Genomic DNA, 27,456 nt, shown 5'->3' on the forward strand with positions numbered 1-27,456 from the left:
TAAAGTTTTCAAAAAGTTTAATGGAGCCAATAAGATATATAAATTGTGTTCTGGCAGACATGAAGACCTGCTTTCTCTTACCAAAGAAAATGGCACATGTTTTATCAAAATTTGACAATCGAGAGTAAAGGGTATTGAGATTAAGCTTCAGAGCACCAACTAAAACAAAAACCACCAAAAAAATTTTTTTGTTGTTACTAACTTGGAAAGAGGAACTAGAACCAAGGCATAAAGGGGAGATTAAATATGTGTTCCTCAGCCTCAAAATCCTTTAGGAAGAGGAGTTCTGGCTGCTTGTGAGCAATGCTTCACACCACCAAACCCAATTCCAGAATCTAAATTTACGATAGAAAAACAAAGATAACTCCAGATTCATTTCTTGATATATTCCAAAGGGAAGCCTGAAAGTATTCATAATACATAGGCTCACCCGTTTCCGGTAAAATGATACATTGCTATAATTCTTCCTATCATATTCAAACAAAAAAAATGATCCACTTTTGCAAAAATTTAGAAATGCCTCACTTTCATTCCTAGGTTTAGTATGGAATTGACTTTTTTTTAAATAAGGGCTGTATCTATAGTGAATACAGAACTTCTTCAGTTCACACATTACATTCACATCCCACCCAATGAATATTATGGTTAACTTAGCAAAGTTTCTTCACAGAAAGATTATTAAATGGCTGAAGAAATTGCAAACTTTAACAAAGTGCTGTGAGTAATTACTGGAAAAACCCTTACACTGATTTGTAATGGTCTTTTAAGGATAAAAACAAAGTAACTGATACTGAGCTACAAGTTTGCAAGGAAACATTTTCACTGTCCTACTTGATACATTTATAATAATATGATAGAATAAATTACAGTACCTGGCAGGCTGACATCAGTTCTTCATCTAAAAAAAGACTACGATTCAGTTCAAGATATTAAAAATGAAGATGAAACATGCTCTAAAACATTGTAGGTACAAGAGATCTTATGTTTACTCAAAAGAGGAATCTATTGAGAACTTTTATTTAAGTCTACCTAACATCTAGAGAACCTCCATGCGATTCCATCTTTTCCAGAATGAGATTCCAAACTGCACTTTATAGGAGAGGGATTGGAGAGTTGGGTTTTGCTATTTAAGGTGTGATCACATTATTAGCAGATAAAAGACCTTTATCTTCCACCCATTCCAATGGAAACTGCACAAAGTAGAACATTCATGAAAAATGTTAAACAGAATATAACAGACTAGAATACCTACCCTCCCACCATCCATCTCGCTCTCACTAATACTGAACCAAAAAGGAAGCCCATGAAGTTCATGACCTCTCTACTTTAGGTCACCATGAATGCAGTCTACATGTTTACATTTACCATAAGGACAGTACCCTGCATGGGAAGTAGTACTTGTCTTAAAAATGAGTATTTCAATCCTACAAGGTTAATCTGGGGGCAATTTAATAATATTGCTACTTTTAGAGCACTAACACACACAAAGTGAATCCAATAAAGTTGTGTATTGATTTGATATTAAGTATTAATTGCATGACCATCATAGCACCTCTTTACATCACACAATCACCAGAATTAGAAACTGCTTTGAAAACTAAAAATAGGGCACAGTTCAATAATCAGAAGTTGCACACTGTTACTAGAGAGAAACCAGGTGCATGGTACAGTGCTGCTGCAAAAATGGAAGCCTGGCGATTTGACGAGGAAGCCAAATCACGTGTTTTAGACAATTTTAGGAACCTGGCAATACTGTTGAAGCAAAATACTCAACACACAGGAAATGGAGCCCCCCCCCCAAAAAAAGCGTTCTATAACCAAATAAACATCTGATACTTCCTTTCCCTTTGAGAATAAATACAGTTAAGGTCACTTTTAGCCTTGAAACGGATATATGTTTGCCTATGATGATCTTGCTAACGACTACACAATATCTGATGTCCTCTGCTAGGACTATAGTTTTAAGAAAGCCATAGTTACAAGAGGCATCTACTGTAAATACCTAGAACTTCCTTTTATGGCAACCACTATAGAATTCACTTGTCTTAAACAGTGAACAAGGGAAGATGGCCTCATGTTTCCTTTGCAATAATAGTATATGTTGAGGATCAAGTGGCTTTCAAGCAGCATGGTGGGTGTGAAAATGTTTGCAGTTTAGATCATTCTGTTGCGTTTATGGGTTGGTGAGTCTGTAATGACATCGCCACACTGGGCTGAGGTACGCTTTCTAGTTCCACCATTGTCCAAGTGGAGTGCCATTTCTTCTGATATGAAAGTGTTCAAATCGACATCATGGAGTCCATTTCTCCTTCGACTAGCATTCGATCCACTGCTTACATGTGTAGGAGAGCCTGGGGTACTCGAACGCACGCTTATACTAGCCATTGCACCACTAAGACCTAGGAAGAAGAAAAAAGGTTTTAGAGTTGCTCGATTATTTAACCCTCTTGAAAGCAACCCAACTTTACTTTCAACGTCGTCATAGTGTCAAAGGATGTCTGCCTATTTTCCTTGCAAGGGGGTCACCGGGCAGCAGTTTTTTCCTGGAAGAACGAATCATCTGGCTTTGACATAGGAAATGTTCACTGGTAATACTACCAATATTTACAATATCGGTTACTACCAATTACTGGAAGCTTATGCGGCAGGCACCATGCTAGGTGTACAACTCCATTATGAAATCCTGCCATCTACTCTACTAGGTACGGACTATAGGTAACTTAGAGCTGAGGAAGGAGGTGCTTGCTTTAAACAGGAGAAGATTTTGGTTATACAAAGTCACCGTTCCAATAGATCCCTGTGCTGTGTGTGTGTGCAAACAGGGGAGCATGCAGTCACTTGCAGGCCTGAGTGGGCTTATTCTGACATTTCTATAGATAAGGCGACTTTTTAATTTAGCATCTAAAACAGTACACTACTGAACATGAAAAAGGGTCACTATTAAAAATGATCCTGGGACATCAAATACAAAGTGATTCTGCCCTGGACAAATCAGGCAATATGATCACCCCAAGGTCTGGACTATACTATACTTGGTATATACCCCTTAGGGCAGCCTCACTCAGCATCATCTCTAATCCTTCGGGGGGCGGGAGAACAAGGGTGGTATAAAAAATCCTGCTGCCTTGCCTTCAAGGTTAAGAGTTACTAAATCCAGAGTATTCCAGCACTCATGGTCAGACACTCATTCCTTAGACCCCTGAACAGTTAAAGGAGGCCATTGTATGTTCTGCTTCTAAATGTTCAGGATACACCTGTGAAAGGCATGAGAGGCCTGAAAACAAACCACAGCATTTAATTTAATAACCTGACATCACCGCCTGTAGATTTTCCTTCTTACGGACTCCCCCTTGGGCTATCCTAGCCTCATATATGGATTTTGTTAGTGCTTGACTAAACTGATATGATCTAGTATAATCAGTGTTTCCCAAGAATAGGACCTGTACCTTAAAGTAAGCTTAGAGGTTGGTTTCGTAGGGGCCCATTCTCATTTACTCCATAAATGTACTTTAAATTTGAACATTAAGTTGAAAAAGGATTCTCTGCTTCCTACCACACCAAAGCTATTAAATTCCCTTTGACATTGTTCTCACTCTACAAATACTGTGAACATTCCCAAACCCTTGGCCTCAACCACCTCCCATACATGCTGATCAAGTTCTGCAGTCCACACCTCCTTTCTAAACTGCTCTCAACTCCCTACGCTAGGAACCAACCAGTCCCCTCACTGCTCTCCCTGTAGAAGATGCATCCTCTCTCCCTTCCCCTGGTGGCCAGAGAAAATCTGATCTCACTCATTTCCAAGGCTAGTGCCTATTAAAAATAAATAAAAGCACTAATACTGGAATACTTCCTATGTCGGGCACTGTATTAATAAGCACTTTTTAATTTCATCCTCAAACTCAGCCTATATTTGTGCTATCTTTTTTGCCGATGAAAAGCCGAGGTTAAAAGGCTGAGCAAGGCACTCAAGGTCACAGAGCTAGTAAGCAAGAGCTGGGACCCAAGACAAACAGAATCTAAATTCCTACTCATGTTATGCTACCCACCTCTTCGAGCCTAAATTATTTCAGCCTCAGGACCTAGGGCCCGGCCTGCCTCGCAGGTCTGTCTCTGAGCAGCTAAAGCTAACTCTCCCTTCTGCCCTCTTCACTCCCATCCTAAGGCTTAATAATCATGCACTGCCAATATCAACTTATCTGCAGTTCCTAAAAATGGCCCAGGCTGCACCTGCCTCCCAACATCTGCTCCCCACTGCCTGAGGCCCAAGTTCCTCCAGCACCGCCTCCCAGTCTGGGGCTACTTTCCTGGTTCTCCTCCCTCTCCTTAGAAACTCTCCTCTTTGCTGTTCTCCAGCCTGCCTGCTCCTTCCTCACTGGCCTTTGCAGGCTTCTCTTCTGCCCCTCACAGGCTGATGTCACCCAGGTGAGAGCCTTGGCCTCTTAGCTTACCCACAGGCATCATTTTCCACATCCGTGCCACAGGAGCAGACATTTTTCCTGAGATCAAGGGCCCATCCATATTTCTAACTGCCTGTTGGCCCTCTCAAACCGAACATCTTCAGAAAAAAACCACGCTGCTTCTTCCCCAGCCCACACAACTTTATTAAAAGTTAAAGAGAAGGGAAAGAAACGCCTCGGGCTGATTTCACATAGCATAGCACCATTGCTCATCTCTTCCTATAGACACTGTGTCTTTACATCTGTATCTCATGAACACAGTGCCTGGCACATAAAGGAATGCTTCAGAGCCCTACCCGTCACTCTGAAATCCAAAGCTGTTGATGTTTATTCACCTCTCCAATGCCAGGAAATATATACCCAGGTGGCTCTCTTCACTTAAATCTTTGCCATGAAGTTAAAACTCAATTATTCTCAACTTGCTGGGTTTGGTTTTTTCTTTTTCTGTTTTTAAGTTCTCCACCAAGACTGTAAACTCCTTGAGGGGAGAGCTGTGCCTTTTTTCCTAATCTCGCAGCCTCTAACATACTGAAAGGTGTCTGTGTACTTGAGACCACCTTTTCATACCTGTTTCATAATGCAGGAGATTCTACGATAATTATGCTGCAAAATGTGGGCCCTCAGCAATAAACCGGGCTACTTCAGTAATTAAACTCAGGATCCCCTAAGCATTCAATACCCAAAAAAGAACTCAACAAACCCTGCTCCAATGCCCCTCTTGTTAATGTAGGAGCCACGTAGCTGTATGTTTAACACCCAAGGCTCAAAACGCTCCATCAGAAGTGAAGAGGCACCTCAAGCAAATCCTTCAACTGCTATCCTCCATGAAAAAAGAAGAGAGATTAAACATCAATTTGGTCAATTTGAAAATTCCCCAGTAACTTCCAGAAAACCATAATCTTTTTTCTGTTGGGTGTATGACTCTGGGCTTAGTTTGACAGCTAAAGCAAAATCACAATGTGCAACATTACCTATTTATTATTATCTACTCTCAGCAGTGAAAATTCTTTTCAAAGTTTAACTATCTAATCTTCCCCCAAGACTTTTCACAAGTGTCAAAAAAAAATTAAGATTAACAACCAAAAAATATATATTTTAAACAACCCAAATTTTATTTTATAAACCAATGACAGCTACTAGAAGATGCTTTAGGAAACCTTAGCTAAGCCACATGAACAATCAGGCCTATACAAGTACAGAGAATCTAAACATGCTTCAGAACTAAAAACTAAGTTGTATGGCCCAAGGGCATACAACTTAATTTCTACCAAAAACACACTTTTTCAAAAGGGCTATGGGAATATCAATTGACAAAAAGCAGTAGAACAAGTAGTATGATTAGACAGAGAAGTCTCCATTGCTTAATACAAGATAAACTCATCAGTTTTAAAAGTTTCTGCATTCATTTTAAAGGATTAGTGCAGGGGTGGAAAAAAGATCAAGAGGATTTAATCATACTTTGAAAAGAAAGCTCCCACATGAGCTAAAACAAAGTTACAGTCCAAGTTATAGGAATCTAGGTTACATGGCAAATTGTTAAAAAGTAGCACAGAACTATTATTTTCATACCAAGGTCATGCTTAGGGTCATAAGAAAACCCTGTTTTCAGAATTAATTACATATAATTCCAGTTTACCAGCACATAGTTAGGTCACACAAAGAGCAAATGCAGAGCCCAGCCAGCCTCCCTTCCTCCATCCGGCAGCCCTGGAAGTGGCCTAGAGGCCGCCTCTACCCTTTCTGCTGGCCTCCCAGCCCCCTTCAGCACCTGCGAGCCTCGAGACTCGCCCTGGAGGAGACAAGGCAGACTGTTTACTGTGGTTCCACTCAGCACAGGTCCAGGACCCTCTGCAGGTCTGCGCCACCAGCTCTCTCATCTCCGGCAGAAGGGGGATGTGAAATCCCCACAACTTGGACAAAGTGATTAACATTCTGACTGGGAACCCTAAGAAACAGGCATTCTTGCATTTGAAATGAAATGCACTAATCAAATGGACATACACTCCCTTTGCACAAAGTTGTATTCTGAGGTTTTAAGCAAGCAAGCACTTGTGTGTAAATGTCGTGTTTTAAGTGCACCAGGGGAGGAGTTCAATCCTGGAAAAGTGAATTCTACTAGGAAGATTTGGGTAATTTGAAGTAGATACCACTCCCCACCCCAATCTGTAAATTGTAATACTGAACTTTTATTGAAGTAAAGCACACTAAATCAAACCAATTACAAAGATACATGTGTCACACCAAGAAAACATTTTCAGTTATGCTGACAGCCCAAAATGCTTTCAATTTTTCAAAGACAGTTTTAATGCCATGGGAAAAATGCTCACGACGTTAAAATGAAAAAAGCAAGATACAGTACCATATACGCAGCATGATCTCAACTATGAAATAATTTTAATATTTATACATTGAAAAAAAAGACTGGAAGAAAATGCACCAAACATTTAACTGCAGTTATCTCTGTATAGTTGGAAAACAAGATACTGGATTTTTTACTTTTTGGAAATTTTCAAATTTTCCAAGAAATTAATATTTATAAATCAGAAAACTAGTGAAAAAAATAAAACTTAAATGTTAAACTACCAATGGATTATTAAGGAAGTACTAGGTGAGTAAACTGGCTTTGAGGCATGGCTACATGGACTTCACCTCAATGAAAAAAATGTCCAAGAAAATTTTACTGCAAATTCATAACAGTTTTGTATTATTAATGTTGGAAGCTTTAGTTAAGTCCTACCCACAGAAACTTCAGTAGCTAATATCTAATCTTAATATACAGAAAATGCCAACTTTTCATCAAAAATTTAATGCTATCTTAATTGCCTTAATTGTTCTTGTTCTCAGAGGCTGGTCTGAACAAAGGGTATAATTTAAAAATTCCAGCCTTCACAAGAGTTTCCATTAAAGAAGGTTACTTGAAATAATCAATCTTAAGCAATTAAGAGATGAGATTTGCTTTTGGTGCATTAATCTCTTACATCTTAATTTCCAAATAAGTTTTTAAAACATTTTACTGTTAAATGACTATTGACAGTTCTGTTATTTCAAGAAGATGCAGAATGCAACATTCAACAAGCATTTATTAAGAATCTACTGTGTTCCACACATTGTGCTAGGAGTGTGGGCAAGAGGAGGAAAAGGGATTTTGAAAGGTGGTTGGATATAAATCCCCCACAGGTCAGTTCTAATTAATTCTCTACAACAGAAAATTGCCAAGAAGTTTCTTTCATACTGTACCATTGGTTTAAAAGCACTTAACCTAAGTATCTGTGTGGCTGTCAATGTTTGTTTCTATATATTTAGCTTTATCAACAGAAGGAATGAAGAGTGATAGAAAAGGGGAGAGACACAGAACCAAGCATAAATAATCAAATTTCTTCTTAAATGTACAGATCTCAATTTTATCAGGAAGATTTGTTCTCACCGAAATTTGGTAACTTCTCTACTACACACAGGCCAAAGAATGTTCTGAAAAAATAACAAAAGCTACAAAACCTGTGGCTCGAAGGAGCAAGAAAATCCTATTGGTCCATGCTGCCTAAATTCACAGCTTTCCAAAACTCTAGAAGAAGGGATCCATTTTATGACAAATTCAGAATCTGCCTTACATTTTTTTCTAAAGTAAAAATTCCTACCTGACCTTACACCCCTGAATATGGTATCAAATGAATGCATTTTTCTTATATGGCCCTATACCCAGTCTCTCCAGATCCAAGAATCTTTTCAAGCAATTTAATGATTTAAGAGACTAAGGATCACCACATATGCCAGAAAAAGACTTTGTTAGACAAAAGAGAGGCCAGATATAGAGCCTAGTAACTGCTAAAGTGATGGCACTGTGCCTCAATCTGATTGCCTGGGATTATGTTTCAAACTAATAGTACAATTCTATTAGGCTAGAAACTCCTTGAGAGATTATGTGATTCATCTTTGTATTACCTGACCCTATCACTAGCCTCTAATAAATAGAATGCTTGGCTGTTTACTGTGTCCAGTAAATGTTGGGCAATAGGAAAGGCTACAGAATGACAAGATACACTTGCATTTTTAAATGACCGCACCTTCCACAGAAGGATTTTAATTGCAGAAATCAGAACTCATAACACCACAGCCAGACACACACACACACAGTTTCCAGACTAAAAAGCTTCAGATTTTAACCCTCGCTAAAAAAGCTATCTTTTAACACACACAGTGTTTTCTCAAAAACAGACAAACAAAACAAAAACCTTTTCTTTTGTTACTTTCCTTTTTTGGGGGAAATTCTCCAATATCATATTAAAGGCTAGACTACCTGCATTTGCCTAAGACCCTTTCAGTACTTACAAATGTAGCAGCCCACTGTCTTTTTTAAACTTTTGTTGTTTAAACACAAAAGGAACTTGAACTTGAGCAAGGAGATATCTTAAAGCCAAATGCCAATGACAGCAATGGCTCCCACCAGTGACTAGTTTTAACACCCAGACCCTGTGTGAACTGATGAATTTTACAGAGGGTCAACCCAGTCCCAATGGGGTTTTAGTTCCCTGTACTACAGTCAAGAGAATGCCATCAAAATGACTTTTAGAACTACCAATAAAACCAAGTGTCTCCAATTTTTATGGAACAGTCTGAACCAGGGCCAAAAACCTACAAAGTCCACCTATGAAATGACTGAGAGCAGGTTTTTAATAAAGTTAGCAAATGAGTGAAGTCTGACTTGGCACCCGGCTTACTTTCCCATCCAGGTCTCTATCTTCCACATATATGCCCCATTCTAGCTCTGGACCCTTTTTACCTAATCCCTATGATGACAAACAGAACCCAAAATGAGGAAACCAGATTTCAATCTAAGGCTTTCTAGACACAGCACTAGCTTGGGCAAGTCAGCTCAGAATCTCTTCATCCAGTAGACAGAGAGAACATTCAACTTCACCAGTTTATACCAACATAAAAGAAGCTCAAGATCTCAGCAAGAAATATAAGTAGGTAGTTAAGACTAAGTTTTAAATTATCCCTTCCTCTGGAATGATTATCTGCAATTTAAAAAGCCACCCTTCCTGAAAAGGGAGAAAAAGTATCCTCAAAGGCCACCTGACCTCCAGGTCTGTTTTTGCAGTAATGCTATCCAGAGGCAAAGAAGGCACTCAGGACTTAGAACTAAGCAGAAGTCCTCCTTCTCTCAAGGCAAAGAACACTTTGTTTAAGGGTGGGTACTCTGCTTCTCACTTTATGTATCTCCTTTTCAGAGGAGACTGCCTTGGAGACATTAGCCATCTTGCCCAAGGTCATGCTGGGAATGCAGCCTATGTACAAAGCCTAAATACTCTTCCTGCTAAAATGAACCAGAAATACAGGTTAAAGCCATTCATCTTCAAGCCTACTTATCCAGATTCACTTATGGGGAAAAACCCCAGCAAGAAATACCAAACTTATGTATATAGTCTGATGTCTTTAGGGAAGAAAAACAAGCCTAGAGACCTTTCCCATGCCATCCACCAGCCCTACTAAGGGGGGTGGGGGGGGAAGAAACCCCAAATGTACACATGTAGAGGTACTGAATTGGGGAACCAGACAGATCTGGAATATCTGTTCTACCATTTACTGACCTGGTCTATTTTATTTAGCCAAATAAGCCTTCTTCATCAATAAAACGGCAATAATCCAGGGGAAGTATTAGTTTTAAATGAGACCCTCCTCAGCAGGACGCTGACGTGAAGTAAACACTGAAAGAACCGCTCTAAAGGTACATCACCCTCAGGTCCCACTCCAAGACTCAGTTGTTCAGTGTGAAGAGCTGACTTTGCAGCACTAAGATACACCCGGCTCTGTTCTCCATTCTCCTCACCCTCCTCATACTGCAGTCACCTGGGGATCTATAAGCCTCAACTCTTTGGAAAGGTTCTCTGCCCCCACTGCGTTGACTTAGCAGACCTCTGAATCCCTGTGTTAAGCTCAGAACACATCTATGCCAGGTTCTGTTAAAGCCAGAAGCTCCAAGACACGGTCCCTGCACCACTGTAGCCCCAGTCTATGGGAAGGGATAGCTATGGAAGCAAAGCAAAAGGGGAGAGCAGACACACAGCTCAGGGAAGGTTGGAGAAAATCGGGGGAACTGAAGGAAAGCTTCGTCACAGATGTTCGATCTGTCTGAAGAGATGAACAGGCAGAAGAAAACCTTAGAAAAGAGCATGAAGGTATTCAAAAGATTACACGGTATAGCTAAGATATCTGACCCAAGGTCAGATCAAACCACAAGGGTCTTACAATGTTGTGCTCAGTTCAGACTTCACCCTAGAGGACACAGGGATACAAAGGTTATTTTTCAGTGAAGCAACAAGATCAAAAAGATCACTCCAGTGGTCCCAGGAAAGAGGGACTGGTGAATGGGTCAACTCAGGACTGGGAAGCAAGAGCAGGAAGGAGATTATTCCAAGCGCCCAGAACTCACCTCCTCCAGAATAGCCTTCTCTGAACCCATGGCCAGGCCGCACTGTGAAATGTCCTTTTCTGACCCCAGAACACCTTACATATAACATCAAAATAAATCATCCAAGTATGCATTGGCCTCAACAGAAAAGGAAGCACCCTATTCAATCATATATTCCCTAGAAACTGCACAGAATCTGCTACGTACGCATCTGCTGAGTGGCAAGGTCACAAAAACAGAAAAGACCTGTTTTTGCTGTTGTTGAGGCTAGATGAGTCCGCTCTGAACACCTACAGGACACCGTGGTGAAGATGTCCACCAGGGGACAATGGGGCATACGTCTTTAGCAGTCAGGAGAGACGGTCTAAACTATAAGGACCAATTTTGTAAATTAAGACTGAAATGGCCCTTAAAGGGATTGCAGGAGAAGGTGGCTAAAGGCTAAACCCTGGGGAATGTAACCTAAGTCACTGAAAGGTCAGAGGTCAAAGTAGCCTAAAGAGAAGACAATAAAAGTCTCTAGAAGAGAAAGGATGACTAAGAGAGGAATAATCAGAAAGGCAGGCAGGGAACCACAAAATGGTCCAGATGATTTTTGGTCTATCTGAAATTTGTTTACATAAAAACAAGGTGCCAGCTATTAATTCAGTTCTCAGTAAATTTTTGATAATGTTATTTTAAGACAAGGATGAATAAGGAAAGGACAGAGATCAATTTAGCACATGCATATACATTTCCTTGATTTCTCTGGTGAGTTTAGCATCCAGATAAGGAGATACCATGTTACACAGAAAATAAACAACATATGTTGCAAACAAGTGCCAAAATAAAGCACTGGATTATATTCCTTAAACCTCCATAACCATTAGTTGACAGTTTTGATTGAAACTATTTGATAATCATTAATTGATGTACTTTTAATTGCAATACTTAAATGTAAGGCTCATGAGGGTACTGATCAAAGGATCTTATCATCACACCCTCACTGTCTACATGAAAAACTCTACAATTATCTTCTATCTTGGCCATCTGTCTTCATATAAAGAACATATAGCACATATGGGTGGCATTTGTTGGAAGTGAGCCGATAAAGAAAAAAAGAAAAAATTACAGGGGTAACTGTCCTCTTTTTTTTTTTTTTTTGCTGTACGCAGGCCTTTCACTGTTGTGGCCTCTCCCGTTGCGGAGCACAGGCTCCAGACACACAGGCTCCGCGACATGTGGGATCCTCCCAGACCGGGGCACAAACCTGTGTCCCCTGCATCGGCAGGCGGACTCTCAACCACTGCACCACCAGGGAAGCCCTGTCCTCTCTTTTAAGGACATGAGGTTGCTTATGGATAAGAATAAATCAATATGACTCCTACACTAATGTTTGCTTTGATTATAAATTTAAGTCAGCCTCAGTATACCAATTCTTTTCCTGTCTCCCCCGGCATCCCAAAACTTCATGAATGTAGACTCTCCCTCCAACGTAGAACCCCAAGAACTTCAATTTGACCTCACATTTCATAGATCTGGCTAAGCAAATTCTATGCAAAACCAAATTCTGACCAGTATGTACCCTAATTAAGATGAATTTCCAAACATATTTTAAAAGATCTAAACAGTTTTGACTTCAATTTACAGCTATTCAATAAATCAGATCATGAGGACACCTGGTTACAAAGTTAGTCATTAATCTGCTTTACAATTTAGTTAACAATGCCCTATTAGAAATCATTCAAATTACTAAAAATACTCAAGTCAGACTAGCATTCCCAACACAGCTATGTCCTCTAAAACCAATATAACACAAAACTCAGTATATAATGTTCTGTGTACTCTTTTCAAGGGGCCCTATTACTGCATAGCAACTTCATGTTTTAACTACATGAATTCAGTTTATGAACCCTAGGAATCCAATGTACTCTGGATTGGCACTACTTCGTAAGTTTATTGAAGGGAAAGGTTATTTTTCTATAGCTTTATAATTAAACTTTTTTAAACCCTCACAATTTAAACATAAGTCAAAATTATAAATAGTACCTTCCAAAATCTACATCACCACTAAAACTCCCAAAGTTCAGTAAAATAATAAATCACAAGTTGAATAAACTCAATTTAAGAAAATGTAATGGGATGTGGAGAATATAGTAGTTGCAGGGGGGAGGGCTGCTAGCTTGCCCTTTTTACAATGTGTACAACTGCATTAAGATTTTATAACAAGAGTGGCATTTATGTTTCTTAAAACTACCTTCTACAGTAGAGTGTAATACAGAAAAAAAGACACTTCAACAAGAGAAATATGGAATGAATCATAAATCCACTTGATGACAAAGGAAATCAAAATGCTTAAGGAAAACACAACTACATCAAATACTACCATGCACTAAAATTAATCTGACAAACTATGTACACTTGTAGTAATTTTTTTCAAACAATGGTAAAAGATGTGAAACTAATTCAGTAGGAACAGATCAATCTCTATTTTGCCTGAGTTTCAAACTTTCTGACAGCATCAACTATTCCACTACATTAGAAACAGCAAGCAGTCTTATGTACTGCATCCATACATCATGGACTTCCTTGCAATAAAATGTTTTTGTGTTTTTAACTTATCGTAAACAAATTCACAATCAGGAGGGGAAAAAAACAACACTTTTTCCAACTCCCATGTTCTGAATGGCGTTTTAGATAAAGAATCAATGTTTGCCAAAGAGAACAAGAATCTCTGTAAGCATTAAAGCTTCGATGATATAGAAGCCCTTTGTATACATCCCAGTTTTTATCACCAGGTTATTTTATTTTAGATGACCTACACTATGGCTCAGAAATATGTTAACTTTTAACAGGACTCATGAGGTAACTCACTAATTACTTCTGTTTAGTCACTTGTACAATCCATGTTTTCATCTTGGCTTCAACCAAGTCTTATTATTTTGTTGTTTTATTTTTACAGCAGTATTGAATGTCCTATAAGTACCTCTCCCAGTTCTATCTGGAAGCCTGTATTAGAGAACAAGCAACAACAAACTTACTGACTACATACCCCAGGCTTCTCCAATAATACTTAAACCCCTCAGCCAAGAATGTCTTTTTATGGCAGGTCTGGCCTGGGGAGATGGTGATGGACCTGTTCTCTAACACTCCTATCAAAGCAAGGCCCTAAGGGACAACAGACATAAGGAAAGTCAATTTAATTATTCTTACATCTGTCCACTCCCTCTTGGGTCATCAACGCTCAGGTTCTACAGGCACACTCAATAACCTAAGGTGTCAAAGGGAGTTCCCATGAGAACTAGCCCAACAGTTATCTGCCTTACTTGCCCGTAACTGACTAGGCTCTCCAGGTAATTATAAATGCAACAGTATTCTTAAGACACAAGAACTTCCTCTTTGACTCAGAAGAGTAAGGAAACATGTACAATATCAGTGTGTAAAGCAATAAATTCTAATCAATGTTGCAAAAAATGCTGTTATTGTAACACCAATCAGCTCAAACTAACTTTCTAAAAACATTTTTTTTAGGATAGGCTGGCTAACATTCAAAAATTGCCCATGTAAGTTCTTAGCTTACATTCTATTTAAACATTTCTAGAGCAAGTAGTAACTAGAATAGACAAAAAACAGACAATATATCTGGACCTAAACCTAAATGTGAAATTGGGTCCACAGGCACACTCTTAACCATTTTTCCAAAGAAATATGTTTAAACGGCTTTACCATGCAGAGCTATGGCTTCCCGGAAGGGTTGCAAATCAGTCTCTACAGATGAGCTAGTTTCCGTTGAAGTAGCTCGGTTAGGGGACACTACAGTCAGTCTTGGGGGAGCTCTAGAGTTTCGCGGTGGAGGAACTTTTCCACACAGGAAGCTGATCAAATCTTCTCTACGAATAGTTCTTCTGCGCTTTTTAACCCAAGCCAACACATCCTTATTGCGTCGCTGATAGCCAATCTGAATTCCAATATCAAAACTTCGCTGATGGGTATCCACGCTTTCTGTTAGGAAAAAAGAATAAGAAGAAGATACATGATGATCAGTAGAGCCAAGCTGCATTCTCTCCTAAAGAAAACCACGATTTTACAAGTTCACCAAAATGAATATCATTAAGTATGGGGCTCTTTAAGTCTATCAGTAATCTATTAAACTGAACTTCATTCATGTTTAAAATATCATACCTGACACCTAATCATAATGTTCTAAATTCAGTAAACACATCACATAATCCTAGAGCTTCTGCCTTGTTCTTTAAAAAAAAAACTCAACAGATAAAAACAGAGACTACTTATTGTTAAACGAATTACCATTTTAATAATGGTATTTCCTTAAAAAAGCTTACTTAATCTAATCAAGCTAGTTTATTTAGTAATGCTAACAATAGGTGAATTGGGCTTCCCTGGTGGCACAGTGGTTAAGAGTCCGCCTGCCGATGCAGGGTACGCGGGTTCATGCCTTGGTCCGGGAGGATCCCACATGCCACGGAGCGGCTGGGCCCGTGGGCCATGGCCGCTGAGCCTGAGCGTCCGGAGCCTGTGCTCCGCAACGGGAGAGGCCACAACAGTGAGAGGCCCACGTACCGCAAAAAAAAAAAAAAAAATTTTTAAATAGGTGAATTATTAAATGCTTATTGGTACTATACCCAGCTTCCCCTGAGAAGAAAGGGACACGAATACCTTGAGAGCAGTACTACTGTCCCCTCATTGCAACTGAGCAAACAGACAGAGTAACTCTACCACAGTATTCAAGAGCTGGAATTTTTGTTCCAGAGTCTGTGGTTCTTAACCACTAAGCTTTGAGAAAAGAAGGAATTCTCAGGAGTTCTAACTAAACAGGAGCGTTCACATCATTCACCAGATGACTATACACCGCAACAAATCACTCAGGCGGTGCTCACCTTGCATGTACCATGTCATTTCGGAGGTGTACTCCTACTGACAGGTTCAGCACCAAGAACTGGAAACACACTAAAAGCAGTAGCAAACATTTTAGAAATAATAAGGGAAAATTAATTCTGATTGACTGCTCAACAAAGCCAAACAGCACTGTGGAAACAAGAAGCTTCATTCATTTCCCAGGAACGTTTTCAATCTGCTTCCAGCTCCCAACAGTTTTCTGTAACTTATAACCACTTCCAAAAGACCCTGTCTTAAAATCTCTCAGACTGGTCTCCTATTCTCCCTGTAGATACTGCCCGCTCCCTGTACATACCGAACCCAGATTTTCAATAAAATGATGCCTGCCCCTTTAGTGGCTTTACACAGTTGAAAACAATATTAATACTTGCAAACTTAAGTCACTGCCATTTATTTTTAGTTGATCTGCTGTGCTAGCAGGAAAATCACCAATATATCTTCATTCCTCTTACTTTTCCTGACCTGGATTTTAATTCTGTCTGCGACATCTAAAGTAGATGCTGAAAGGATAAGCAAACCAGTGAATGAAGACCTGTGTCCCAGAAAGACAATAATCCAGACATCACAGAGGCTCCCAAGCTGCATGAATTTGCGTTATTAAAAAAGATGGCAAGAGGGCAGCACAAACAGAACTTTATAACAAGGCCTATTCCTTAGATGATCAGTTCTTATTGCTAAAAAGTTAAAAAGAAAAATGAAAGAAGTTACCCACAGGAGTACTCTTTAAATATTAAACTCCATCACAACTTTCTAATTTTACAAATATGAAAAAAGCTACTCGTGGGACTTCCCTGGTGGCACAGTGGTTAATAAGACTCCTTCTTCCAATGCAGGGGGCCCGGGTTTGATCCCTGATCAGGGAACTAGATCCCACGTGCATGCCTCAACTAACAGTTTCGCATGCCACAGCTAAGGAGCCCGCCTGCCACAACTAAGACCCAGTGCAACCAAAATAAATAAATAAAAAACGCGTCTAAAAGAAAAAGCTACTCATGAATGAAGTAATTTCTCCAGTGTCTCACTACTAGAATGCCCAAGTTATAATGTGAATCAACGTGTTCTGATTTCTCATTTCATCATAAACAAAACGAGCACGAACCCCATTTCAAAGGTAAATAGCATTTAAGAGGCTAATACAGTGCCTTCCCATCTCTTAGTCTTAAAGACTTAGATGAAGCCAACCTTAAAGGATGCATAATCTCTAAGATGACCTTGTAAAGTTATATGTAGACCTTAAGTGATTCTGAAAGAGCTAGAAACATTTTAAGAGAAATCAAATCATTGAGTAAACTAAGCCCATCCCATGGGACCACAGAAAGGAGGATAACCGTCCACTGTTATGGATCTGAAAGCAACTAGATTTCTACAAAGCTGCCCTACCGAAGAGAGCTGTTAAAATCAAGCTCTTAACCAGAGAAGTTTGTTTCCAAAAAGAATGACTCAGGAAATTTTATTTTTCGAGAACCAAATGGAGGCAGGTCCAGAATTGGAAGTATAGAGGGACAAAAAGTTGAAAGGGGTACAAGAAACAAGTTCGAAGCAAGCATGGATAGTGCAAAGTAAGATGAAGCAGGCATGTAAATGTACACCTAGCAAACCAGACAGCAAATAAGAAAAGCTGAACTTGATACAAAACTCAAGAGCCAAAGGGAAGGAACCAGATGAGGCAGTTTAAAAAAAAAAAAAAAAAAACCCTGACAATCCTGGGAGGAAGAGCTTTGATTCGTTTTGATTGAGGACACAAGGAAAGCCCAAAAGTCAGATCGGCAACAGGATGATGCTTTAATCACAGAGTTGAACAAAGTTGGAAAACTCAATATTCATACTTTTGAAGGAAGGCAGTTATATAAGTAGTTGTGAACCTCTTTTAAAATGTATGCAACTGACCAATCACTTCACCTCAAAAATTCTGCACAAGTCTCAACAACACAACCAACCAAGAACACACTAAAAATCAAGTATTTTGTAAACAGACTTTTACAGACTAAGAAGTACAGGAGGAGAAAAGCAGATCTAACATTTAAGGTCTTCGGGTACATACATGCTTTTGCACTGTCTGGGCATAATTTGGTCTTATACCATTAACATATCCTGAAAGCCAAATCCAATTACTTTACCACCCAGATTAATCCAATCTCAGTTATTTCCTTAAACAGAGAATCTCATATTGACACTAAAACATAGTTTAAAATATAGTTCTTATGTTTGAGAACTTTAAAGAGTTACTTGGTTGAAAATTAAACCCTCCTATCACATCTTGCACTAAGTAGAAGAGATCTAAATGCTCATTGGAGAATCTTAGGAATGACCAGACTAGATTTTAATCACTGGTTAATTTAGTGTCCAGTAAAATAATAAACGTACACACAAAGATGGCCTCCAGAAGGCTCTCAGCCAAAGACTGCTTTGAATACTCCTGAACCTTCCAATTAGACATCCAAATTCTAGAAATGCAGAGCAAAGAAAACTGTAGGGACAGTCTTGTGTCCAACACTTTTACTGATGCCAAAGCCACTGTGGAAAAAGGCCATGATCTCGAAGGTTAGGCAAAGCCCAAGGGCATCAAAATGTCAATCTAACCTTTAATCACAACACATTCATTTCCTTATTCAAGAAACAAACTGATTCATACAACTCACAGTAGACATCTTTGTTTCATATTTTTTTTAAACTGTTTTTATATAAATAGCTGAAATTGAATTCAAGGGATTTTTATTAGTCTCATTTTCCCACTGCTGGCAAGGGGCAGTAGGCAAAGAATCATATTGATTTCTGAAATGAAGACCAAATGCAGAACTTTCTTACATGAAACATAAACACAATCAGATTTCACTATCTATAGTTTTTTGATACTTACTAACCTTATGTGAGTTAGCCAAAGCAGATACCTCAATTTCATAAACAAGGAATTGGAACTGAGGCTCAAAGGGCCTTGCCCTAAAAAGTTACTAAATAGCAAAAGTTCTTTCTACAATCGATTTTTTCCTCAACAATAGAGAAGTCATCTCCCATTCTCCTTAGAGGATCTACAAACCAGAAAAATCACACTGCTAGATCAGGGTACATTTCCAAGGAATACTAGTAACTACAAAACATTTAAACTTAGAACTCAATCTGCACTAACCAACTAGTCTGCTGTAGGCAAAAATATGTATTTTAACTGTTTCATTAGAAACAAATATCTAGGGACTTCCCTGGTGGTACAGTGGTTAAGAATAGGACTGCCAATGCAGGAGACACGGGTTCGAGCCCTGGTCCGGGAAAATCCCACATGTCGCAGAACAACTAAGCCCGTCCGCCACAACTACTGAGCCCACATGCCACAACTACTGAAGCCCGCGCGCCTAGAGCCTGTGCTCCGCAACAAGAGAAGCCACCACAACGAGAAGCCCACGCACCGCAACGAAGAGTAGCCCCCGCTCGCTGCAACCAGAGAAAGCCTGCACACAGCAACAAAGACCCAACGCAACCAAAAATAAATAATAATAAATTTTTAAAAAAGGAAAAGATATGAGTCATGACCAAAATAAAACTGCTTTTCAATTGTTTTTTTTTTAATATTTACTTATTTATTTATATTTTATTTGGCCGTGTCAGATCTTAGTTGAGGCACGTGGGATTTTCATTGTGGCATGCAGGATCTTTAGTTGCAGCAGGTGGGATCTAATTCCCTGACCAGGGATTGAACCGGGATCCCCTGCATTGGGAGTGCAGAGTCTTAGCCAGTGGACCACCAGGGAAGCTCTTTTTTCAATTGATTTAAGGAAACAATTTCTAAGTTCCCTAACAAAGTGGTATCCAAAGATAAACACGAACTTCTAGGTAACTTACATACTGACTTAAATCTTCACCTAGCACATACAAACAGCAGGAACCAGGGAAGGATCAGAGTGGCCACGGTTCCCTACCATCCAGTCCTCGTCCTCCCTTTCCTAAAGGTACTCACAAGTTTTTGTTTGGATAGCTCTGAATAAAGGCTTCTTCCACATTTGCTCAATTGATGATGAAACTTGTGGTATAGTCCCAAACAAATCTGCATAACCCCAAAACTGTGGCTATGATACTGGTTCTGAATAACCATGTGACCCAATTCTGTCCCAGAGACATAAGTCATTTACTGGTAGCTCCTGGGAAAGAAGCTTCTGGGCTCTTCTAACCTTCCGTGAGTGACCCTAAGCTGTGAGGTGTGAGCTGCCAACACTGAAACTAGCCTAATGACAAAGCTGGTATGCGCAGGCCCACACATGGACTACAGAGAGCTACAGAGCAGGGAGGCCTGAGCCACTGGATTCAATCAATCCCACCTTCAGGCTTCAAGGCAGAGAGCAGCCAATCCATGTCCAGCCTGACTTGTCTTTTCTGCTATTTGCAGCTAAAACATCCTTTTACAGAGAAGTTACACATCAGAAACTGACAGTCTTCTATAAAAATTCACAAAAAAATCTATAAATGGTATTAATAATGACTGAGGCTGCTGCTTAGTAAAATAAAACAGGGTATTCAACTGCAATCCATACTAAGGTTTTTTGAACACTCTCAAAGTTCAATAGTTTTCTGCAGCAGGAGAGTCACAAACCAACTCCAGAAAGTCAAAACATAAGCTGAAATTTCATTATTTGCCTCCAGGTAGAACATGCTTTCTCTGACCAGTTGTTTATACACCAATCACTCATCCAAAAATTTTCAGTACGTTCTGTTCACTTTCAGTTCACAGAGAAGCCCAAGAAGGGCACAATGAAGTGACTACACACTATAAACAGGATCTGGAATCAAGATGTCTCAAAAATAAGGACTTTAAAGGGCATCACACTATTTTTCTCCTGTCAATTCTATTTACTTTCAGCCCTTTCAGGGAAAAATGAAGACACACCACAAAAGTTATTCTGACAGAAATAAAAATAAATAAATAAATAAGAATTTCTTCCCTTCATCTTAAGCACTGCCCATAGCCAAAAACATCATCTGAAAAACAGAACCTGACCACCAACACAGTCCATGCTTGAAGACTCATTGCATGACACACTAAGAGCCTGCACTCTAAGTTGTGCGTACTTACTCCTACTCACAATTGAGAAAACGAAGGCTTACAATAGTGAAATATTTTTTGTTCCATTATCTGTCTCCAGGACCATACGACTAAGTAAAAGTAACAGTCTAAAATCTGAACTAGAACAATCTAGCAGAAGACTCCATGATAATGATGCTGCTGGCCTTCTCCAAGTACCGCTAGAGTCACACCTTGGGGCAAATGCTGTTCAAGGAGAAAACCAAAAACATCTTTAACATAAACAGTATCAAGAGAAAGCTCTTAACATATGTGGGAGAAGTCGGTATACAACTAAAGTTTCAGACAGTTTTAAAATGCGGAGGAGCTTAGCATTAAACAACAACAAAAAAAATGGAGCTTAACATAAAACAAAAATCGAAAAAGAAAAATATTACAAAGTTGAGGGAAATGACAATAAGCAGCAGCGAGAAGTGGCTCTGGGGGATGTGGGTGAGCACTGGCTCCCAGGCAGCTGCTGCAGAGCAAGCAGGGCCCCAGCACCCACCTCCGCTGACCACGAGGCTCCAAAGGACGGCCAGCCTCTACTGAGCAAGTAACCCCACACCGTAGAAGGAATTTAGAATTCATTATTTTCCTAATGAGGAGTCAGGAAAGAGGTTGCAACCAGTCACCCAAGGAAATGGGAGGTGTATTTAAGAGGCAGAAAGAGATGAGCTTGACAAAGCATTTTTCAGATAAGCATCAACCAGGCTAGTTAAAACCACCTCAGTAACTTCACTCCCTTTGCTGCAGACAACAGAAAACGTACTAAGCCAGGGGACACAACACCACTGAATATTTAACAAACATTACTTCCTTTAGATTTATCAAAGCAAAGAAAAAACAAAAACCAGCCATCAGAATTTTCTTCCCTTCCAAAAAAGGATGCCAATGTCTGACTCAACTTACTATGTGGAGCAAAAGGAACTCCATTTTGCCAAATTCTGTGCACACTGAGGACACCCCAATTCACTCTCCTCCAAGTCTCCAGCCACATTCAACCAAACCAACTGCATCGTTCAATGTTTCAAAACGCCACATCAAAAGGGGCCCTCTGCTAGACTTTTACCTCAATTCTGACCTTCCTATGTGCTCATCTTAGGTGCTATCAGGAAGCTGGTAGAAGTACCAACCTCTCCCCAGGCTGGGTGAGGCAAAATGAGCCATCTTTAGCTTGTCAGATAAGCGCTTAATCATACAAACTGCAAGAGCATTGCCCATTTACAAGGATCCTCCAAAATCTCCCCCCATCCCCGCCCCCATAAATTACATTTAGATATTGAATAAGAACTGTGAACACTCTAAATTTACCACTACTTACAGCTGCATGCACTGTGACACTACCTTGCTAATTTTATTGGTTCTATTTAAGGTACCCAATTATTCCTACAGCTGCATTCTTGTTCTCTGAAGACCACACCCTGAAAAGGAGGAAGAATGTGAGGATCTGCAGAGCTTATCCACACTTTCCTTGAGTCAGCTAGGAACAGAATAATGTTGCTATACTACCAAATTCCACAAACCACAATTAACCATTCCTCAGGTAAAAGGGGATATATTTCATTTTACAGAAATAGGACACAAAATAAAACTAAGGTTGGACTGACAATCCAGCATTTGCCATAATGCAAGAACTTCATGTTTATTTAAAAAGAAATTTAATGTCTTCCATTACATTTTCTGAACAAAGGAAACTAATACATTATAAGAAGCATTTTCAAATCAAGAAATCAAATTAGGGATTATTTCAGAGTTCAGCTTCTGAGCCCACTTTTTTACATGAAGAATTAACACTAAAGAAAACCGTCAGCTACAGTCTAAAGAGATGCATTCCAGGAGCACACAACAGCACCAAAAACTGAGAAGTCAGAGAACGTTCATATTTTTCTACGGCCTAGTCCAAGAGCGTGGCACACAGATGGACTAAAACGATGTGTTGCTTTCCCCTTAAAGCAAAAAATAATTGCAAAACCTGAAATGGATAAACCGTGATACCTCCACACACAACACTAGTCAGAAAAACAAAAAGCACTTAACAATTTATTAATACCTGCAATGTGAACTGAATAGATCAATCTCAAAAACTTTATGAAAAGTGGATAGAAGATACCAAACAGAAAAGGCTACCTACTATAAGGTTCTATTTATTACATTATGGAAACACAAAAACCATATATACAGAATTCAGATCAGCGGTTGCCTGGGGTGGGGGGAATAAATATATTCCATTTACTAACAATGTATGTTTGTCAAATTCATGCCATACACTTTAAAACGGTGATTTTACTATATGTAAATTATACTCCAAGAAAGCAGAGTTTTCCAAACATATGAGTTTGAAGTATTATTTCAAAATTCCCTGTCTGGGTGAAACCAAGAGCCATTTCAGAGAACGTTAAAAACCCTCAAGCAGTAATGAATGTTAGAGTCAAAATTTAAGGAACTCAGCTGTATAAAATCAAAGCTGACCACTGGGGCACCACTTCATTAGGTTTCCTTTTCTCAGTAAGCCTAGATTATTAGCTCTCCATTCCCTGAAATTAACATTCTATTCACCAGGTTCAGTTTACATTCTCAAATTATCATCCCAAAAAACTGCAAGGTTTAAAAGGAAATCCAAAATAAGGGATTTTTTTGCCTAAAGAATGCTATCTTAATTGGTTTATTCTTATGCAGATAAGAATCTGAGAATCAAGTCACTCCACAGCCTGTTTCAACCTTATTTAGATAATTCTGAAAAACACAAAGCTCTACTGCAATTATCAACAGCTTCTGGCAGTTTAAAAGCATTTATTTAAATTACATTTTTACTAAAATTAACACTCAAATTCAAATCCTTTTCCCACAGAAACCTTGCCAAATATCAAACCCAAATTTCCAAATCTTCAAAACAAATCTAAACCCACTGTTGCTGAGAGAACACGATGGGCAAGAACATTTACTCACATATCTTCACGTGGGGGGCGGGGATTAACTGCAGAAAAGCACTGCCATGAAACACAAATCTTGATATCAACTCAAACTGATCAGATTTCCTGCCAACAATGTACCGTCAGGCAGAAAGCAGCTTGGAAGGCAAATATTTGATGGAGTTGCTAGGGAAGAGCAACTCCATCAAATATCTGCATGTTAATGTGCGTACAGATTACCCCAATTAGCTAGTTTTCGACGCACTTAAATTATGCTGTGCCACCACCATGCTCGAAATTGCCTAACTCAAGAAAAACTATTCCAAGAGGTGCTTTTCCACAAACAAGTTGTCCCTCCCACCTCTGTGCGAGACACACTCCTCTTCCCTGGGTGCCTAAGAAGCACATCTCAGTCTGGAGCTCTGGGCCTCTCAACCTCGGCACTACTGCCATTTGGGGGGTGGAGAGGCTGTCTCGTGCACCGAGGACAGTTAGCGGCCTCCTCTCAGTGATGACACTCTGGAGTGCCCCAGACATTGTCAAATATCGCCATGGAGTGAGGGGACCAAACGCCCCCGGCTGAGAACCCGTTATCTAGATATAACATCACACCGCCAGAATTCTCAAGTTGCAAGATACTGAGAGTTAGTGGCTGGATTCAGAAGCAGAAAACACTCGGGAGATACCTCCAGGTCAAGGTGGCCAATGCACTAAGGAACGCAGGACTTAAACCCTGACGCAGACCGCCCTTCCCCTTAGCCAGCAATGCAGCAAAGTTGTCCTTACCTTTGTAAAGGTTGGTGACGGCAGTGGCTGCATTTTGGAAGGGAACCCAAAGAGAAAGTCCTGGCTGCTGACACACTCGGTCTGAAAAACGACGAAACGAAAGAGAAAAAACAAAAAAACACACAAAGACAAAAAAAGAAAAAGCAATGTTATTTGGGCGTCAATCACTCCGGAACGGCCATATTAGGTTTCGCCATTTTGTTCAAGGGTTCCGGGATCCCGCGCTAGGTGGGGAGCGGGCAAGAAAGGGGTCGCGGCGGGGCTGGAGGGGGAGCCGCGGGGCCCCCGGGCGCAGCCGGGACAGATGCGCGGCAGAGGGAGGCACCCCTTCGTAGTCCCCGCCCCGAGGCCGGCTCCAGCACAATAGGGGCCCCGCGCCGCCTCCCTTCGCCATTTTGTGACCGGGGGCTCCTCCCCTGCCCTCCCCGGCCCGGGGGCACCCAGCGGCCCGGCCCCAGGAGCGGGAGGGCCCCACGGGCAGCCCCAAGCCCGGCCGCCCCCCACGCCGGCCCCCGGCCGCCTCCCGAGGGCCCGCCTCCCGCGGCGCCATCTTGCGAGGAGGGGGCGGTGGGGCCGCGTTGCGACGGCCGGAGCCCAGCCAACCGCTCCCCGGGCTCTCCGCCGACGGCCGGGCGCGAGGCGGGGGCGGCGGCGCAAAATGGCGGCGGCGGCGGCCCTCACCTTTGTAGAGCTGGGCCACGGCGGTGGCCGAGTTCTGGAAGAGGTGCCACAGCTTCTGCTGCTTGTGCTCGGGCTGCGCGGCGGCCGCCGCCTCCTCCTGCAGCTCAGGGGGCAACTGCTCGTCCTGCTCGGCCTCGGCCAGGCACTGCCGCTCCCACTTGGAGAACCAGTGCTCGGGCCCGTGCTCCTGGATCTCGGCCTCGCCCTCCTCCTTCCGCTCCTCCATCCTCCGCGGCCTCCCGCGGCCTCGCAGCCGCCGCGGCCGCGTCCTGCTCAGGCGGGGCCCCCGCGGGAGCGTCGTCGTCGAGCGGCCCGGCGGCGGGGCCCAGCGGCCTGCGGCGGCTCCTCGCGGCGGCCCAGGCCTCCTGCACCCCGACGGCCTGCGAGCCCCGCCCCGCGGCCCCGCGCTGCCCGGGACAACCCCCGACCCAGTCTTCCCCACCCCCGGCCCCTGCCGAAGGGCGCTGCGGACCGGATGGACACCGCCGCCTCTCGCCTCGCCGGCCTGAGCACGTCTACCGCCCCGCCATGGCGCCGCGGCCTCCCTAGGGCCACCGCCGACCGCTCCGCGTAGCCCTACCGGCGCCGCCGAGCCTACCCCAAAGACTGAGGAACGTCGTCGTTGCTGCCGCCGTCGTCGACGCCTCTGCGGTTGCTGGTCCCCGCCCACATGCTGACGGGGAAGCACCGCCCACTCGGCCCCGGCTCCCCTGCCCGGTTGGGGCGCGCCGGATCCGAGGGCTTCTATTGGTCCAATCCGACCGGTTCCGCTTGCCGGCCTCTAAACACAGCGCCGTGATTGGCTCATCGGCGTGTCCGCCTGACGTAACCAAAGGGCGAGGGGAAGGGAGTGAAAGGAAGGGTGAAGACGGAGAAGGAGGGGGAGGAGCTGACAGTGGTTGCGTCCGAGCCAACCTAAGGGGGAGTGGGGAGGGGGAGAGAGAGAGTGAGAGAGAGAGGGAGGGAGGGAGGGGGGAGAGGGAGAGAGAGAGAGAGAGAGGAAGGCAGGGGGAGGCAGGGAGAGAAAGAGGGGGAGGGAGGGAGAGAAAGACGGGGAGGGAAGGAGAGAAAGAGGGGGAGGGAGGGAGAGAGGAAGGGAGGGAGAGAGGGAGGGGAGGGAGAGAGTGGGACGGAGGGAGGGAGAGAGGAGAGGAAGGGAGGGGGAGGGAGAGAGAGAGAGGGGAGGGAAAGAGAGAGGAAAGACAGGGAGGGGGAGGGGAGAGAGGAGAGGGGGGAGAGAGAGGGGGAGAGGGGGAGGGGGGAGGGAGGGGGGAGGGGGAGAGAGAGAGAGAGAGAGAATGAATTGCGCATGCGCACTTGCTCGCTGGCCAGAGGCAGCGGGCAGGAGTCACGTGACCCGGGGCTCCGAGACCGCACCCCACAGGAGGGCTGATCCGGTGCCTCCAGGCCGTAGGGGACGCAAAATCAACTCCCGTGACCGCTCTGCGGGGACGGAAGGGTGTGGTGGGTGGCATCCCGCTACTCCAGCCCCTTGGGCTTCCAAAGGGAGGAGGGAATCGAAAAAAGTGAATTAAACGCCCAACTTGAATCCAAGTTGGCAAAGTGCTTCGCCAGCTGTTTACTTCAGACCCATTTCTTAGATGGGCAAGTTGAGCCTCAGAGTCCAAAGAAAAACTTCCGAGATGCGAGGCCCGCGGGCTCCCACCAGCCTGCTGGGCAGACAGCAGGCACGCGGCTCGCTGCGCGTTGTGCGTGGGGGACCCTCTGGCCCGCCCCACTAAGACGCCCTGGCGCTCTCCGAGGACACCTTCCCTTGACCAGACCGCAGCGGCCACGAATCTGAAAATAAACCTGAGTGGGAGACGGGGTGCCGAGGCCCGGCTGCGTCTGCGCCTTCGCGAACTTGGCGGCCCCCGCACCTGTCCCGAAAAAAGCACACTCCTGGGCCACGTGCGGCCGCCTGCCTCACGTGCCAGCCCCCGCCCCCCCCCCCACTACCGGAATCCGCGTGGCCGCGCCGAGTGGGAGGCCCCGCTTCCAGGGGGAAAGTTCTGCGCCGACTTCTTGTTCAGCCTCCGTGCGCAATCGCCCGGTCAGCCTCCGCCGACCCGGGCTGCGCGACTGCTGTGGGCCAGGCGCGGGGCTGCGCGCTGCGGTCACCCAGCCGGGGGCGTCCCCAGGGGCTCAGGGTCTGAGGAGTAAGCCGCCACTTAAAGGGGCGATGACCGCACAGAGGCAAAACTGGCCCTCACAGTTTGGCGGCGGAGGCACGAGCCACTGGGGCTTGGAGAAGTCCCACGAGCTGCA

The 27,456-nt window shown here is 42.7% G+C and overlaps 1 protein-coding gene across 1 annotated transcript; it reads right to left on the minus strand.

Moving 5' to 3' along the window:
- Positions 1–27,456, minus strand: HAPSTR1 (HUWE1 associated protein modifying stress responses). The gene is made up of 5 exons (XM_027117431.1): positions 27,148–27,456; positions 25,189–26,103; positions 24,508–24,588; positions 14,575–14,850; positions 1–2,399 (listed from the first exon to the last, which is right to left on the minus strand). The coding sequence occupies exons 2-5, from the start codon at positions 25,412–25,414 to the stop codon at positions 2,155–2,157; spliced, it is 828 nt and encodes a 275-aa protein (XP_026973232.1). The 5' UTR covers positions 25,415–26,103; positions 27,148–27,456; the 3' UTR covers positions 1–2,154.

Source organism: Aethalodelphis obliquidens, unplaced genomic scaffold (genome assembly GCF_003676395.1).
Source record: "Aethalodelphis obliquidens isolate GAN/ISIS:26980383/991018 unplaced genomic scaffold, ASM367639v1 scaffold18, whole genome shotgun sequence".
In the NCBI taxonomy this organism is placed as follows: Eukaryota; Metazoa; Chordata; class Mammalia; order Artiodactyla; family Delphinidae; genus Aethalodelphis; species Aethalodelphis obliquidens.